Source organism: Cetorhinus maximus, chromosome 5, assembly GCF_964194155.1.
Source record: "Cetorhinus maximus chromosome 5, sCetMax3.hap1.1, whole genome shotgun sequence".
Classification (NCBI taxonomy): Eukaryota; Metazoa; Chordata; class Chondrichthyes; order Lamniformes; family Cetorhinidae; genus Cetorhinus; species Cetorhinus maximus.
Window position 1 is genome coordinate 65008347 of NC_135883.1, and position 13233 is coordinate 65021579.

A 13233-nucleotide genomic window follows, 5' to 3' on the forward strand; every position below is an offset into this window, starting at 1 on the left:
AACATATTGGAACTGGTTTAGGTAGTTTTAAGTGAAGCTAATCTTTGTTTTAAATTATCACTTCACCCTACCCTACATAGGTGGTGGAGAAAAAAAAAAGCTGAGTTATGTCTGCATTCCAGTGAGTAGTCTTCACAGAGGAGAGTAGGTACTTAATCTGATTCAACCAAAGCTGATGATGAGTGGCTAAACCAGTTGAGTCAGATATATTCAAGCCAGTGCCACTTGGACTTAAGGGAGCAAAAAATGGGGACTGTAGCAAAAGAAACAACCAATGTAGGACAGAGTAAGTGTCATACAGGGGACAAGAATTTCCAAGTTGGGGATGAGGGAGTGCTTGAGCAAATTGACAGCTGCAGAAGAAACTGGAGAGCCAAAGCCTAGTTGGTTAGGAGTTTGAAAGTGTCATTGCAACTTACTCCGAAGAGTTTTCTTCCCAGGTGTGGGGTTGGAAGGTGGATGAGTGGTGAGGGATACAGGATATAATCAGAGATGGCCTTGTCTGTGGTTGAGACAATAGGGGAGTAGGAGGGCCACATGAGATGGCATGGTCGAGGGGGTGGCTGTGAAAACAGGCAGAAGAATTTAGAGGGAGAGATTAAGGGAGATTAGAGGGCACTGAATCCAGAGTAGAGGGAGGCATGATGAGACTAAAGCTCTGAGGAGTCACCTCCACTCAGTACAGAGGCTGATGCAGGAAAGGAATGAAGATATCTTGGGAAGTTTGGATGGGTAGTAGAGAATAAAGATTTCAAAGGACAGACAAGAGAAATGAAACAAGATGGGAGTTGATCTGCCCGATTGCTAGAGGTCAGTAGTCAGTGGAGTGAGTGGGACTGGAAGGAGGTTGGTGAGATTCGTCTCCAGCGGGTGAACTGAGCTTGCAGGTTGACGAGAGGAGGGGGATGGGACAATTGGGGCTGCACTTAAGGAGGAAACAACGGGTGCTTTGATGTTCCTCTGAGTGTTAAGAGGTGCAGAGGGTACCTCTAGAATTAACTGAGAAGAATTAAACCCTGCAACAGTGGCAAGAAAGCAGAGGAATAGTGAAAGTGTGGGACAGGGATTTGTTGGGGAGGGTGGGGGTGGGGGCGGGGAAGGGAGAGGACAAGTACCCGAGAAGGAAACAATGAAAGGTGTAGGAAAGGAATGAAGGTGGCATGTCTAGGTGACAGGAAAGTGAGGGAGGGGCCAAAGGCAGTAAAGAGGAGAGAAAGAAAAACACATTTACCTGCTGTGTTCTTGATTCCTTTCTCCTCATTCCCTTCCCCCATCTATCAGATATAATCTAATCTCCACCCATCGATCATCTCCAATCTAATCTTCAAATTGACATAGTTTCTGCCTGAATCACTCAACCTGGATGTGAGTTCCACTGTGGCGCAACTCTACAAAGTATACCTTGGCCATCTTTCCTTGAAATAATTCATTTCAGCAATGTATGTACAGTGATAAGTGCCACCATTATTGATCATAAGTTGAGTGTGACGATAAAAAACAGGGACATCAATAGGTCATTTTGCCCCTTGAGCCTGCTTTGCCATTCAGTAAGATCATGGTTGAACTTCTACCTCAACACCACCTTCCCACATTACCCCTTCATTCCCTTAGTGTCCAAAATCTATTGATCTCCATCTTGAATATAATCAATGAGTGAGCATTCACACTCCCCTGAGAAAGTGAATTGAAAACATCATGGGTCATGATGACTGGCATCTGCTTCAAAAGCCACTTGCAATTTAATAACATTTAAATAAAGCTCACAAACAAAATAGAACTGACACCGCACACATGAGAATATATTAGAATATACTTGTGCTCAAAAATAGGCCAATTTAAGCAAAGAACTTTGAATTCAAAAGCAAAATCCAACCTGATGCTGAAACTGAGGGGGGAGTGGGGAATGAAGAGGTAATCAGAAACTATGTAGATAGGCAGAGCAGTGGTGCATGAAATCCAGTGCGATTAAGCGAGAGGAAGAAAAAAGAACAGGCAATATAAGTGCGTCGTCTTCATCAACAGTATAAAACTGGTCAACTGAGATGCTACTTCAAGTTCAGCTGTATTGGGAGGATATAGGCACAAGTTTAAACTGGCAAAAGGCAAATTTATAACTCTGTCTCTGGGAATTCTCTATGCAAGAAGTGATCAACACATGGTATGGATTTATAGTTAGGGCAGCAGAGGCAAAAATCCTGGAATAATTTAAGGAGCTGTAATGGGGGAGAGGACTGCCTAAGGAAGAATGAATTAATAGGCTTCCTTATCTTTTTAATATTAGGCACTCTTATAATGCAGTAACCTTAGCAAGCATTTTGGTGGCTTTCTAGTCTGTGTAGTGTCCTCTGATCTTTATTGCACTCCCCTATAAAGATCATGCAATTTTACAGGGGTTGCAAGAACAGAGAACTCAGGGTTCAAATAGGCAAATCTTTGCATGTAGCAGGACAAGATGTTAAAAAGCATACAGGATCCTTGGATTTATAAATAGAGGCATAGAGTAGAAAAGTGAGGAAGCTATGATAAATCTTTTATAAATCATTGGTTAGGCCTCAGCTGGAGTATTGTCCAATTTTGAGTTACGCACCTTAGAAGTGATGCAAAGGTCTCAGAGGGTGGAGAGGAGATTTACTGGAATGGTACCAGGGATGAGAGGCAGTCAGATATGTGGAGATGAGACTGAAGAGGTGGGGATTGTTCTTGCTGTGGCTTGGTAGTAGAATTCTTGGCTGAGTCAAAGGGTTTGGAATCAAGTCCCGCTCCAGAGACTTGAGCACAATCTAGGCTGACACTTCAGTTTTAGTACTTAGGGAGTGCTGCACCACCAGAGGTGCCATCTTTTGGATGAAACATTAAACCAAGGCCATGTCTGCCCCATCAGACATTTGTGAAAGATTCTATGGCACTGTTCAAAGCTGAAGAGTTGTGCTCAGTTTCTTGGCCAAAGCTTATCCTTCAGCCAACATCACTACATCACATTGTGAGGTCATAACCTATTTACAATATGTAGGAGCTTTCAGTCCTCAAATTGGGTGTCCTGTTTCCTGCATTATAACAGTGACTAAACTTCAAAAAGTACTGAAATATAAGCAAAATATTGCAGATGCTGGAGATCTGAAAGGAAAACAAAATGTGCTGGAAAAACTCGGCTGGTCTGGCAGCTTCTGTGGAGAGAGAAATGAGATAACATTTTGAGTTGAACATGACTCTTCTTCTGAACTGAAGAAGTCACATTAGACTTGAAATGTTAACTCTGTTTCTCTTCACAGATGCTGCCAGACCGGCTGAGGTTTTTTCCAGCTTATTCTGTTTTTAATTCAAAAAATTCTTAATTGGCTGTAAAGCACTTTAGGAGATCCTGAGTTTATGAAAAGGAACTCTTATAAACCTTTTTCTTTTTGAGCAGAGAAGGTTAAGGGGTGATTTGATACAAGTGTTCAAAATTAGGAAGTCTTGTTAAAGTAAATAAGGAGAAACTGCTGCACTGGCAATAGGATCGGTAACCAGAGGGCACAGGTTTAAGATAATTGGCCAAAATTCAGTGGAAATGAGAAATACATTTAAACAGTGAATTGCTATGATCTGGATGCATTACCTTGAAGGTTGATGGCAGCAGATTCAGTAGTAACTTTCAAAAGGGAAACATCCTTCAAATGGAGAAATTTGCAGGATTATGGGGAGAGGAGCAGGCGATTGGAAGTAATTGGATAGAACTTTCAAAGAACTGGCACAGACACAGTGGGCCAGATGCTGACCTTCTGTGCTGTGTTTGAATGTTCTTTTGTCTGCTTTACAGTATATAGAGTAGAGGGGGTGTAGTTTGTGGTTATTGGGTCAGCGGCACAGCCCGCGTACTGCACGTTTATGCGCACTCACATGGCAGTGAGGCACTTTCATCCGTGCCACATTTATTTAGTGATAGTCCATGGGTTATAGCTTTGCGAGAAATCAGTATGAGCTTACCAGGCTGCAGCCTTGCCTGAGTTTGAATGGCTCAGTATGATTGCTGCCTTGTTAATCACTCCCTGTGGTCAATTATCTGAGTGGAGCATAGGAACAGAAGGAGGCCCTTTAGCCCCTTCAGCCTTTTCTGCCATTTAATCAGACCATGATTGATTGATTCTAGTAACAGCCTTCAACCTATTTCCCTGAATGTCCTTTCCTATCAAAAATCTATCCGTCTTAGTCTTTACAATTTCAATTGCCCCCACTGTATCCACACTGTTTTGGGGGAGAATTTACCCCTGATTTTACCCCTGAATGGCCCGGTTCTAATATTCAGGTTGTGCCAGCTTGTTTTGGATTCCCTCGCCAAAAATAAATAGTTGTTCTATATCTATCCTATCAAAAATCATTTTGTCATTTGAATTTTGGATCACACCCCAACCATCCACACTCGAGGACTACAAGCCAATCTTGTGCAACCTGCCCTCCTGATTTAACAGTTTTAACCCTGGTGTTATTCTGGTGAATCTATGCTGTGCTTCCTACAATATTCTTCCTGAAATGCGGTGCCCAGAACTGAAGGCACAGCACATGGAGTCCGACCAATGCTTCCTCCTTTATATTCTGCCCCCTTGAGATAAAAGTAAATATTCTGTTTCATTATTTTTTGTCCTTGTCCACTACATTTTAGTGATCTGTGTACCTAGACACCTAAATCTCTTCACTGCTCTACAGTTTAAAGTTTCTCACCATGGAGAGAATACCTCGATTTACCTTGGATCCAAAGTGGACAACCTTACACTTGCCTACTTTGGATTCCATTTGCCACAGTGTTGCCCAGTTATTTAATGTGTCTCATCCCTTTATAGCTTCCTGGTCCCATTTGCACAATGTACTGTGTCTCCTGACTTAATTTTATGTGCATACATGGATACACGATAATTCTGTGCGCCTTTGGGTTTGTGGGTGTGTGTGCCTTGCTTTTGGGTGTGTGGGTGTGTGTGCCTGCTTTTGGGGGGGTGTCTGTACTTTTGGGTGTGTGGGGGTGTGCGCCTGCTTTTGGGGCTGTGTGCCTGTGCCTGCTTTTGGGGGTGTGTGCCTACGCGCCCGCTTTTGGCAGTGTGGGTGTGTGCCCGTTTTTGTGTGGGCGTGTGTGCGCATCCGCTTTTGGGTGTGTATGTATGCTGCTTCTGGTGGTGTGCACGCGCGCCTGCCCACTTTTGGGGGGGCTGCACGGGTGTGTGCCCATGCCCGCTTTTAGGGGTGTGTGTGTGCGCTCATCCGCTTTTGGGTGTATGTGTGTGCTGCTTTTGGGTGTGCACGCGCATATGTGAAGAGAGAGAGATATGTATAATATACAAAAGCTGAGACCTCTGTACAAATCCCTGGGAAACACCACTTGTCGCATCTTGTCAATCAGAGCAATTTTCCTTTATCCCTGCTCTCTGTCTCTGACCTCCCAATCAACGTTGTAAGGTTACCTCCAATTCCATGTGCCTTAATTTTTATTAATCTTTTATGCAATCTTGGTGATGGTGCAGGTGTGTGGTTGGAAACTTGGTTCAAACACATCAACAAGATTGTGAGCGGTCTCCCTCAGATGGGGATATCTTCCCAAGTCAGGGTGGTGTGTGGCTTGAAGGAGGAACTTCCAAGTGCTGGTGTTCCCATGCATTTGCTCCTTTTTTCCTTCTAGGTGGTAGAGTTGGTGGGTTTGGAAGGTGCTGTTAAAGGACCCTTGGTGAGTTGCTGCATTGCATCTTGTAGATGGTACACACTGCTGATACTGTGTATCGGTGGGGGACAGAGTGAATGTTTGTTGATGTGGTGCCAACCAAGCAAACTGCTTTGTCCCAGATGCTGTCCAGCTTCTTGAGTGTTGTGGGAGCTGCACTCATCCAGGCAAGTGGGGAGTATTCCATCACACTCCTAACTTGTGCGTTGTAGATGGTGACAGGCTTTGGGGAGTCGGAAGGTGGGTTACTGTCTGCAGAATTCCCAGCTTCTGGCCTGCTCTTCAATGGATATCGAAAGTAATTTTCTGTTCGTCTTAACTGCACTCTGTCCAATCCACCACTGGGAGAAAGCAGAAACCTGACATCTCCTATGCTTTTGGAAGTATCAATCCTAGAGAATCAACAGTGCTGAATATTCCAACTCCTCATTTTCGCTGACATAGAGCAATTAGTCGTTCAGTAATAGATATATGTTTATTTCAGTTGTGGTCTGCCTTTTTCACTTTTATGCTACCCGCGAACTGGAGGTTGTTAAGGTGACTTGTTCCCCAGGCTTTGGCCAACACTGCTCCTTCAGCAGTTGTTTGTGCATGAGGACAGTATGCACCGATGCACTTTTTCCTTCTTCCACCCTCTCCCGCTGGGTCACCTATCCAGTGAGGAAGTGGCTAGTTCCATCTTGCTGTTTCCCAGCCTTCCAACTCATTGTCTAGAAAGCCATGGTGATGAACATGGTGAATGCACTCAACCCAATGTGCCATAGTGATTTGCACTCAATTCCCCCAATGATGAATTATATCAATTTTGATTGCGTTGCCCGGGGGAATGCCACATTGGATGTTTGGCTCTTCCCATGAGTGGTGTGAAGAAGGGTGGGGGTGGGGGGAAGAAAGCATGCTGGTCACTTAAACCTAACATTTTCATTGCAGCTTGATCAATGTAGGTGCGGTTAGAGAGGCATGGGAGTTACTTGCCAACTAGCTTGACAAGGGTGATGGGTGAGCAGAGAATCAAAGAGAGAAAACCAGAAATTTTAAAAAAAATCAATAATTGTTTAAAATCGCATGGTGATTATTGTAAAGATTGAGCTTGTAATTAACTTGAAACTGACTCCAACTGCAGTCACTTCAGAACACTGTTTGTTTCCTTAGACTATTCAGTTTGAGTGCTTTTTATACTAAATTACTGACAGTTTCAGACATTATTATGAAACTCAATCACTTCCCAACTTTTACAGGTTTTTCTGATCCAAGCAGGCTTCATATTTTTGTTCAAACTTTGCAACACAGCATTTGTAAATTCTCCATGCGCAGGATTTTGTTTGTCGGGCGGGTGCATGCCTGACCCGATCAGGCGTAAAATCATGCACAATGATGCATTTGCGCACTCTTACGATCTTTCAGTCAGCGGGCACACGCGAGAGTCAGCAGTGCGCCTGCTGACAATTAAGAGGCCTGTTAAGGCCCTTAAGCAATTAATTAATTTGTATTTCTCATTTCCCATTCAGTTGGCGGGCGGGCGAATAGGCCAGGCGACCTTTACATTTTTAATGAAACCTCATTCACGGCGGGATGAGATTTCCAATGTTAAATAAAAATCCATTAAATATTTTTCACCATCATGTCCCTGTTCCTGTGACTAAGTGGGGACAGGTTTATAGCATCTTTAAAATCTTTATTTTTGTTTCTCCAGTTCTTCAGCTCCCTCTGGCAGTTCCGTGCCTTCAGGGAGCTTTCAGTGAATGCTCCCTGGCGCATGCGCAGACTTCAGCGCGTGCCCTCCTCCTGCCCCCACCCCGGCAGCGCTGAATGTTTCAGCAAGACTTTCACGCTGGCTGGCTGTTAATTGGCCAGGCAGCGTGAAATCTCAGCCAGGGGACAATCGCAGGCGGCTGACCTTTTCTTGGCAATTCCATTAAGACCAAAAGATGTAGGAGCATAAGTAGGCCATTCGACCCATTGAGTCTGCTCCACCATTCAATGAGATCATGGCTGATCTGATAATCCTCAACTCCACTTTCCTGCCTTTCCCCCCATTACCCTTCATTCTCTTACTGGTTAAAAATCCGTCTATTTCATCCTTGAATATACTTAACAACCCAGCATCTACAGCCCCATGTGGTAAAGAATTCCACAGATTCACTACCCTCTGAGAGAAGACATTCCTCCTCATCTCTGTCTTAAGTGGGTGACCCCTTATTCTGAGATTATGCCCTCTGGTCCTAGACTCTCCCACAACCTCTCAGCTGCCTAAGAACCTTATGTTTCAATAAGATCGCCTCTCATTCTTCTAAACTCCAATGAGTACAGGCCCAACCTGCTCAACCTCTCCTCATAAGAAAATCCTTCCATATCCAGGATCAACCTAGTGAACCTTCTCCGGACTGCCTCCAATGCCAGTATATCTTTCTTTAGATAAAAGGACCAAAACTGTTCACAGTATTCTAAGTGTAGTCTAACTAATGCCTTATACAGTTCTAGTAAGACTTCTCTATTTTTATACTCTATTCCCTTTGAAATAAAGGACAGCATTCCATTTGCTTTCCCTGTTACCTGCGGAACTTGTATGCTAGCTTTTTGTGATTCATGCACGAGGAACCCCAGAGCCCTCTGTGTTGCAGCTTTCTCTATTTAAATAATATTCAGCTCCTCTATTCCTGCCTAAGTGCATAATCTCACATTTTCCAACATCATGTTCCATCTGCCAAGTTTTTGTCCACTCACTTAACCTGTGTGTTCCCCTCTGTAGACTGTGTCATCCTCAGCACTTGCCTTCCCACCTATTTTTGTGTCATTTGCAAACTTGGCAATAGTACATTCACTTTCCTTGTCTAAGTCATTAATATATATTGTAAATAGTTGTGGCCCCAGCACTGATCCCTGTGGCACTACACTAGTTACAGGTTGCCATCCTGAAAATGCCCCCCTTATCCCAACTCTTCTATTAGTTAGCCAATCCTCTATCCATGCTAATATACTACCCCCAACAACATGGGCTCTTATCTTATTAAGTAGCTTTATGTGCAGTACCTTATTGAACGCCTTTTGGAAATCCAAATATATTACATCTGATGGTTCCCCTTTATCTATCCTGTTTGTTACCACCTCAAAGAATTCTAATAAATTTGTCAGGCATGATTTCCCCTCCATGAAGCCATGCTGAATCTGCTTGACTATATTATGCATTTCAAAATGATCTGCTATTACATCCTTTACAGTAGATTCTAACATTTTACCAATGACAGATGTTAAGCTACCTGGCCTATAGTTACCTGTTTTTTGCGTCCCTCCCTTTTTGAATAAGGGCGTTACATTGGCAGTTTTCCAGTCTTCTGGGACTTTTCCAGAATCTAAGGATTCTTGGAAGATTACTACCAATGCATCCACTATCTCTGTAGCTACTTTTTTAAATATCCTAGGATGCAACCCATCAGGTCCAGGGGACTTATTGGCCTTTAGCCCCATTAGTTTCCCTAGTACTTTTTCTCTAGTGATAGTTATTGTATTTATTTGCTCCACCCTTTGCCCCATAATAGTATTTTTGGAATGCTACTAGTGTCTTCTACCATGAAGACGGATGCAAAGTATTTATTCAACTCCTCTGCCATTTCCTGATTCCCCATTATTATTTCCCCAGCCACGTTCTCTAAGGAGCCTACGTTCACTTTGGCCTCTCTCTCTCCGACGAACAGAATATCCTGCCCCATTTGTGTGCAATAGTTTTTTTTTCCCAGTTGGATTTAGTTGGACTGTTGATGATTACATTTCCTAAAAACTAGCCATTCTTGTTTCTTGCATGTAGTCAATAAAAATCTTGATTCAAATGACAAATGTGTTGCAGTGAACTTGATCAGCATTCTGCTTTTTGCAGCTTCTGTAGTTAAAACAGTTGTTGGATTGTTGTGTAGTTCTGTTTGATGCATGTGGTTTAATAATGCTACTGAAATATGAGTTGATTTTATAAATTGCATTTTGTTACCCCTTATCTTATAAGTGCTCACCCTACAGAATAGTGCTCCTTAAAAAATATTCTCATTCCGTCTTAATGTTTATTATTTGTGTTGAGGATTTTTTTCTATTTTTATTCTTGAGATTTAGGCGAAGCTGGCAAGCCCATATTTACTGCATATTCCTCATTGCCCGGAGAAAGTGACGGTGGGAAACCTCCTTTGTTCTGCCACTTCAGAGGGCATTAAGAGTGTGAACTAGAATCACCTGTAGATTGAACTGAGTGGAGGTGACAGAGACCCTTCCCTGAAGGGCAGCAATGAAGTATTTGAGTTTTTACAGCAATCTTCATGGTCATTTATCTACTGATGGCCCATAGATTACAATATTCCATTCAATTCAGTTTGATACATTGCCACAAGTTTGAACTTGCCTACCTCTGGGTTGCTAATACAGTACCATAACTGTGACACTGCTGCACTTAGCCCATTTCTGAGAAATTGTAAAGCATGTAGATATTTTAAGCATCAATTCTGGAAGAAATTTGATGTTGAAACTTGTTTCCTGGGTTCGGTGACCATCGATTGTCATGATGTTTCAAAATTATAATCACCATCGCAGCCATTGGACACTCTGTGATATGGAATGCTCCCTGGTGATGTCATTGGATGGAGCATTGGGGGAAAAAAAAAAATTTTAAAATGTCAAATTTCAAAACTTTTTTTGCGATAAAATGGAGGAGTATTGTTGGTAAGGGGAGGCGACAGGAGAAAAAAAACTGTCATCTGTTCTGTCACCCCAACCACCAGCCCCCCACCCCAACCCAGTCAACCCCAAACTCTCTTTTACATTGGGACAGGTCTTGCTTGGAAGAATAACAGCAGGTTAATAATTCATGTTGTTTTTAATACACAAATTGACCAGCAAATTGAAGGGATTAAGAGATACGTCGTGAGTTGCTAGTCTCCAGAACTTGTTGGTTGAGTTACATTGCTCCGCTGTTCACTTCACACAAAGGGTCTCTCACTTTTGGCCTCCCCGTTACTCCTTAAAAACTTGATGGATTTTCATTCAATTATCCACTAAACTCACCACTGAGAGTTAGGACTGAAATTTAAGTGTGAGTAGCTTTTTAACGATATGATCATTGTCGACGCAATGCCAGTCGAACTCTGTGGCCCAGATTTTGAGCAGTTTAAATCGTTCAATTTTGCTCCTGCACATGGCAGATTGTTGTTGGATTTTAAAAATGTCATTTAAAATTTTAAAGCTTTTTCTTACTTTTCCTTTGTCAGTTTTTTTTCCCCTCACAATCCAATCTTTCTTCACTTTTTTCTTCTTTCTGTACCAGATTTGGATCTAATTCACCCTGTTTCCTTCTCTTTAGTTCTTATGTTTCTTCCTGAACCCTTAATCTCTGTGGTTAAGGAGATAGACTGGTCCTGCTTTTTGCTGAGGTCCCAAGTTCCCTGTTGCACTGCTGTGCCATTATCAGCATGTACTTCCAGTAAGTTACATTGCAAAATAAGTTTTGAACTGAAAGGTGGAGAGATAAGGGTTTACCTAATAGCACTCACTGTTGGGATGCCTCAGCAAGATTGGCTCCATAATTGACCAGGGACTTACTGGTAATAATGATGGTGAAACTGTTAGCGTTACCATCATTATTCCCCTGAAAGTGGCAGCAACTTCTGGAGTCTGTACATGCACAGTTAAATGTGGAAATCTAGACGTTGCTGTCACTGATTCTACACTTCCCCACAGGGTGTGCTACTGAGGTGCCCCTAGACTGCAAGCAAGTAGAAATCACTGAACTGACAAACACTTGCCTTTTTAACATTCTTCGTCTTGTTGCAAAAATCCTTGCAAAACTTAGACCTTGCTGAATGTGATGTAACTGGGTTTTTAATAGCATACTGAATTCATAATTACTGTTGAACAGCTTGCTGCCCCTGAGAAACTAATATTATATTTGTGGAATTCAAATGCCTCCATGATATAATAAAAACACTTTTTAATTTTTTTTCAGTTTATTGTATTTCAGTTGCTACCATAATCCCACATGTTTGACCCAATCACTTATTTCGCTCTCTGTAAAAGTTATTAATTGAAAGTGAAAAATTCAGTATATTTTACTTCCTGGTTGGCTGTCTGTTGGCTGCTTGCCCTGTTTGGCGACATCACTGCCGTTGGTTGCATAGATATCCCCTTGACTTGGTGTCAGATTTCAATTACCATCGGTAAATGGAAACCCATGCTATAGAGATCGCTATATCTTTATGGGCAGCATTCTTTGAAGTCAACGGTCAGCACCTGCACTACACTGCTGACCACAAAATCTGGGTCTGTCTTTATTTTAGATTCGGTAATTGGTATTGATTGCTGGCACTGCTATTGCAGCCCATGTATTTGTGCTTGTTACGTATAGTAATAAATTGAAAATTCAGAATTAAGATCACATCGAAGAAGGTAGATTCTAATTCTTAGAAACAGCAAAGGAAATGGAATCTTTCCTAACCCCTTTGGTTTCAAATGCAGATTGGTGGGTGCTGCAGCCTTAACGTCTTCAGTCTGCGAGATAACAGATTAACAAGAATCCCGCCAGAAATTTCGCAGGCTACTGAACTTCATGTGCTGGATGTAGCTGGAAACAGGTGAGTTTGCTTCTGAGGTAACAGGTTGCCGTTTTTGGCATGCTTACTTAATTACAGAAACCTATTAGAGTTGATTCAGCAGGGGTAATGCCAAGGCATGGGCCCTTTTTCTGCAGCTCCACTGTACTTCTGCATCCTTCCCAGCTCAACTGCTCCACAAATAAGCACACCATAGGCTGTTGGATGAATGGAGAGACCCTGGCCCCTCTGATACTTTCGTCAGTATCTAAGCAGACTAAATCTCCCTTATATTAAGCACAGGCTATGATTCTGGTAATGAAATTTGAATCAACGCATCAAATTGTGTCTCTGCAAGTACCATTTATTGCTATGTGGAATATACCATTTGTTAATAATCTTGCAAGCTTTGTTGAATTTGATTTTTTTTTAAGTTAAGAGAAAGTTGCTTACAGTCAACATTTAGAAATGCGTTGCATAGTCAGAACTGAGATTGTAAGTGGTAGGGACAGACATGAAAAGCAGCATTTAAAAATAGGCCAAATTGGTTAAGGATTAAGCTCAACCTATGCTGCATGATTCAGTTTATGTCATCCTAATCTATGTGGTGTTAGCAGATCTCAATAAGGAGGGGAGAAGAATTAGCCTTGATTCCCCGGTCCTGATGCAAGTTTAGTGGTTTCCTGCTGGAGTGTGTATCTGTCCAGGTGTGAGGTCTCCGGTGGTTAAATAGCCTACTGACTTTCACCATCTTGAGTTCACATAGAAGTACTGGTTATGTGGGTAAAGTAATGAGTGGCTGCCTCTATCTGTGAAACTGTACTGCAGTAATATGTGGTGCTTTCAGGAAAGGAGTGAGGAAATTGTGGGGGAACTGGCTTTGTACTATGTGCTAGTATTTGATGTCTCATCTGGATTGTGAGGTATTGATGCCCTGTATGAATGTGGCAGTTTTACAAGGTGTAAAGTTTATGGCCACCAATCAGTGCAAAG

General features: G+C 42.3%; 1 protein-coding gene and 1 long non-coding RNA gene across 3 annotated transcripts in view; one reads left to right on the top strand and one right to left on the bottom strand.

The window, feature by feature from the left end:
* Positions 1-13233, bottom strand: part of LOC144680686 (uncharacterized) — a 462270-nt gene that overhangs the window by 194923 nt on the left and 254114 nt on the right. The window lies entirely within an intron of this gene.
* The window catches only part of lrrc1 (leucine rich repeat containing 1), a 155517-nt gene that overhangs the window by 124991 nt on the left and 17293 nt on the right, over positions 1-13233 (top strand). For both annotated transcript variants that reach the window (XM_078541931.1, XM_078541932.1), the window contains exon 11: positions 12167-12282. In XM_078541931.1, coding sequence (XP_078398057.1) covers positions 12167-12282 — 116 coding nt within the window. The remainder of the gene's footprint in view (positions 1-12166; positions 12283-13233) is intronic.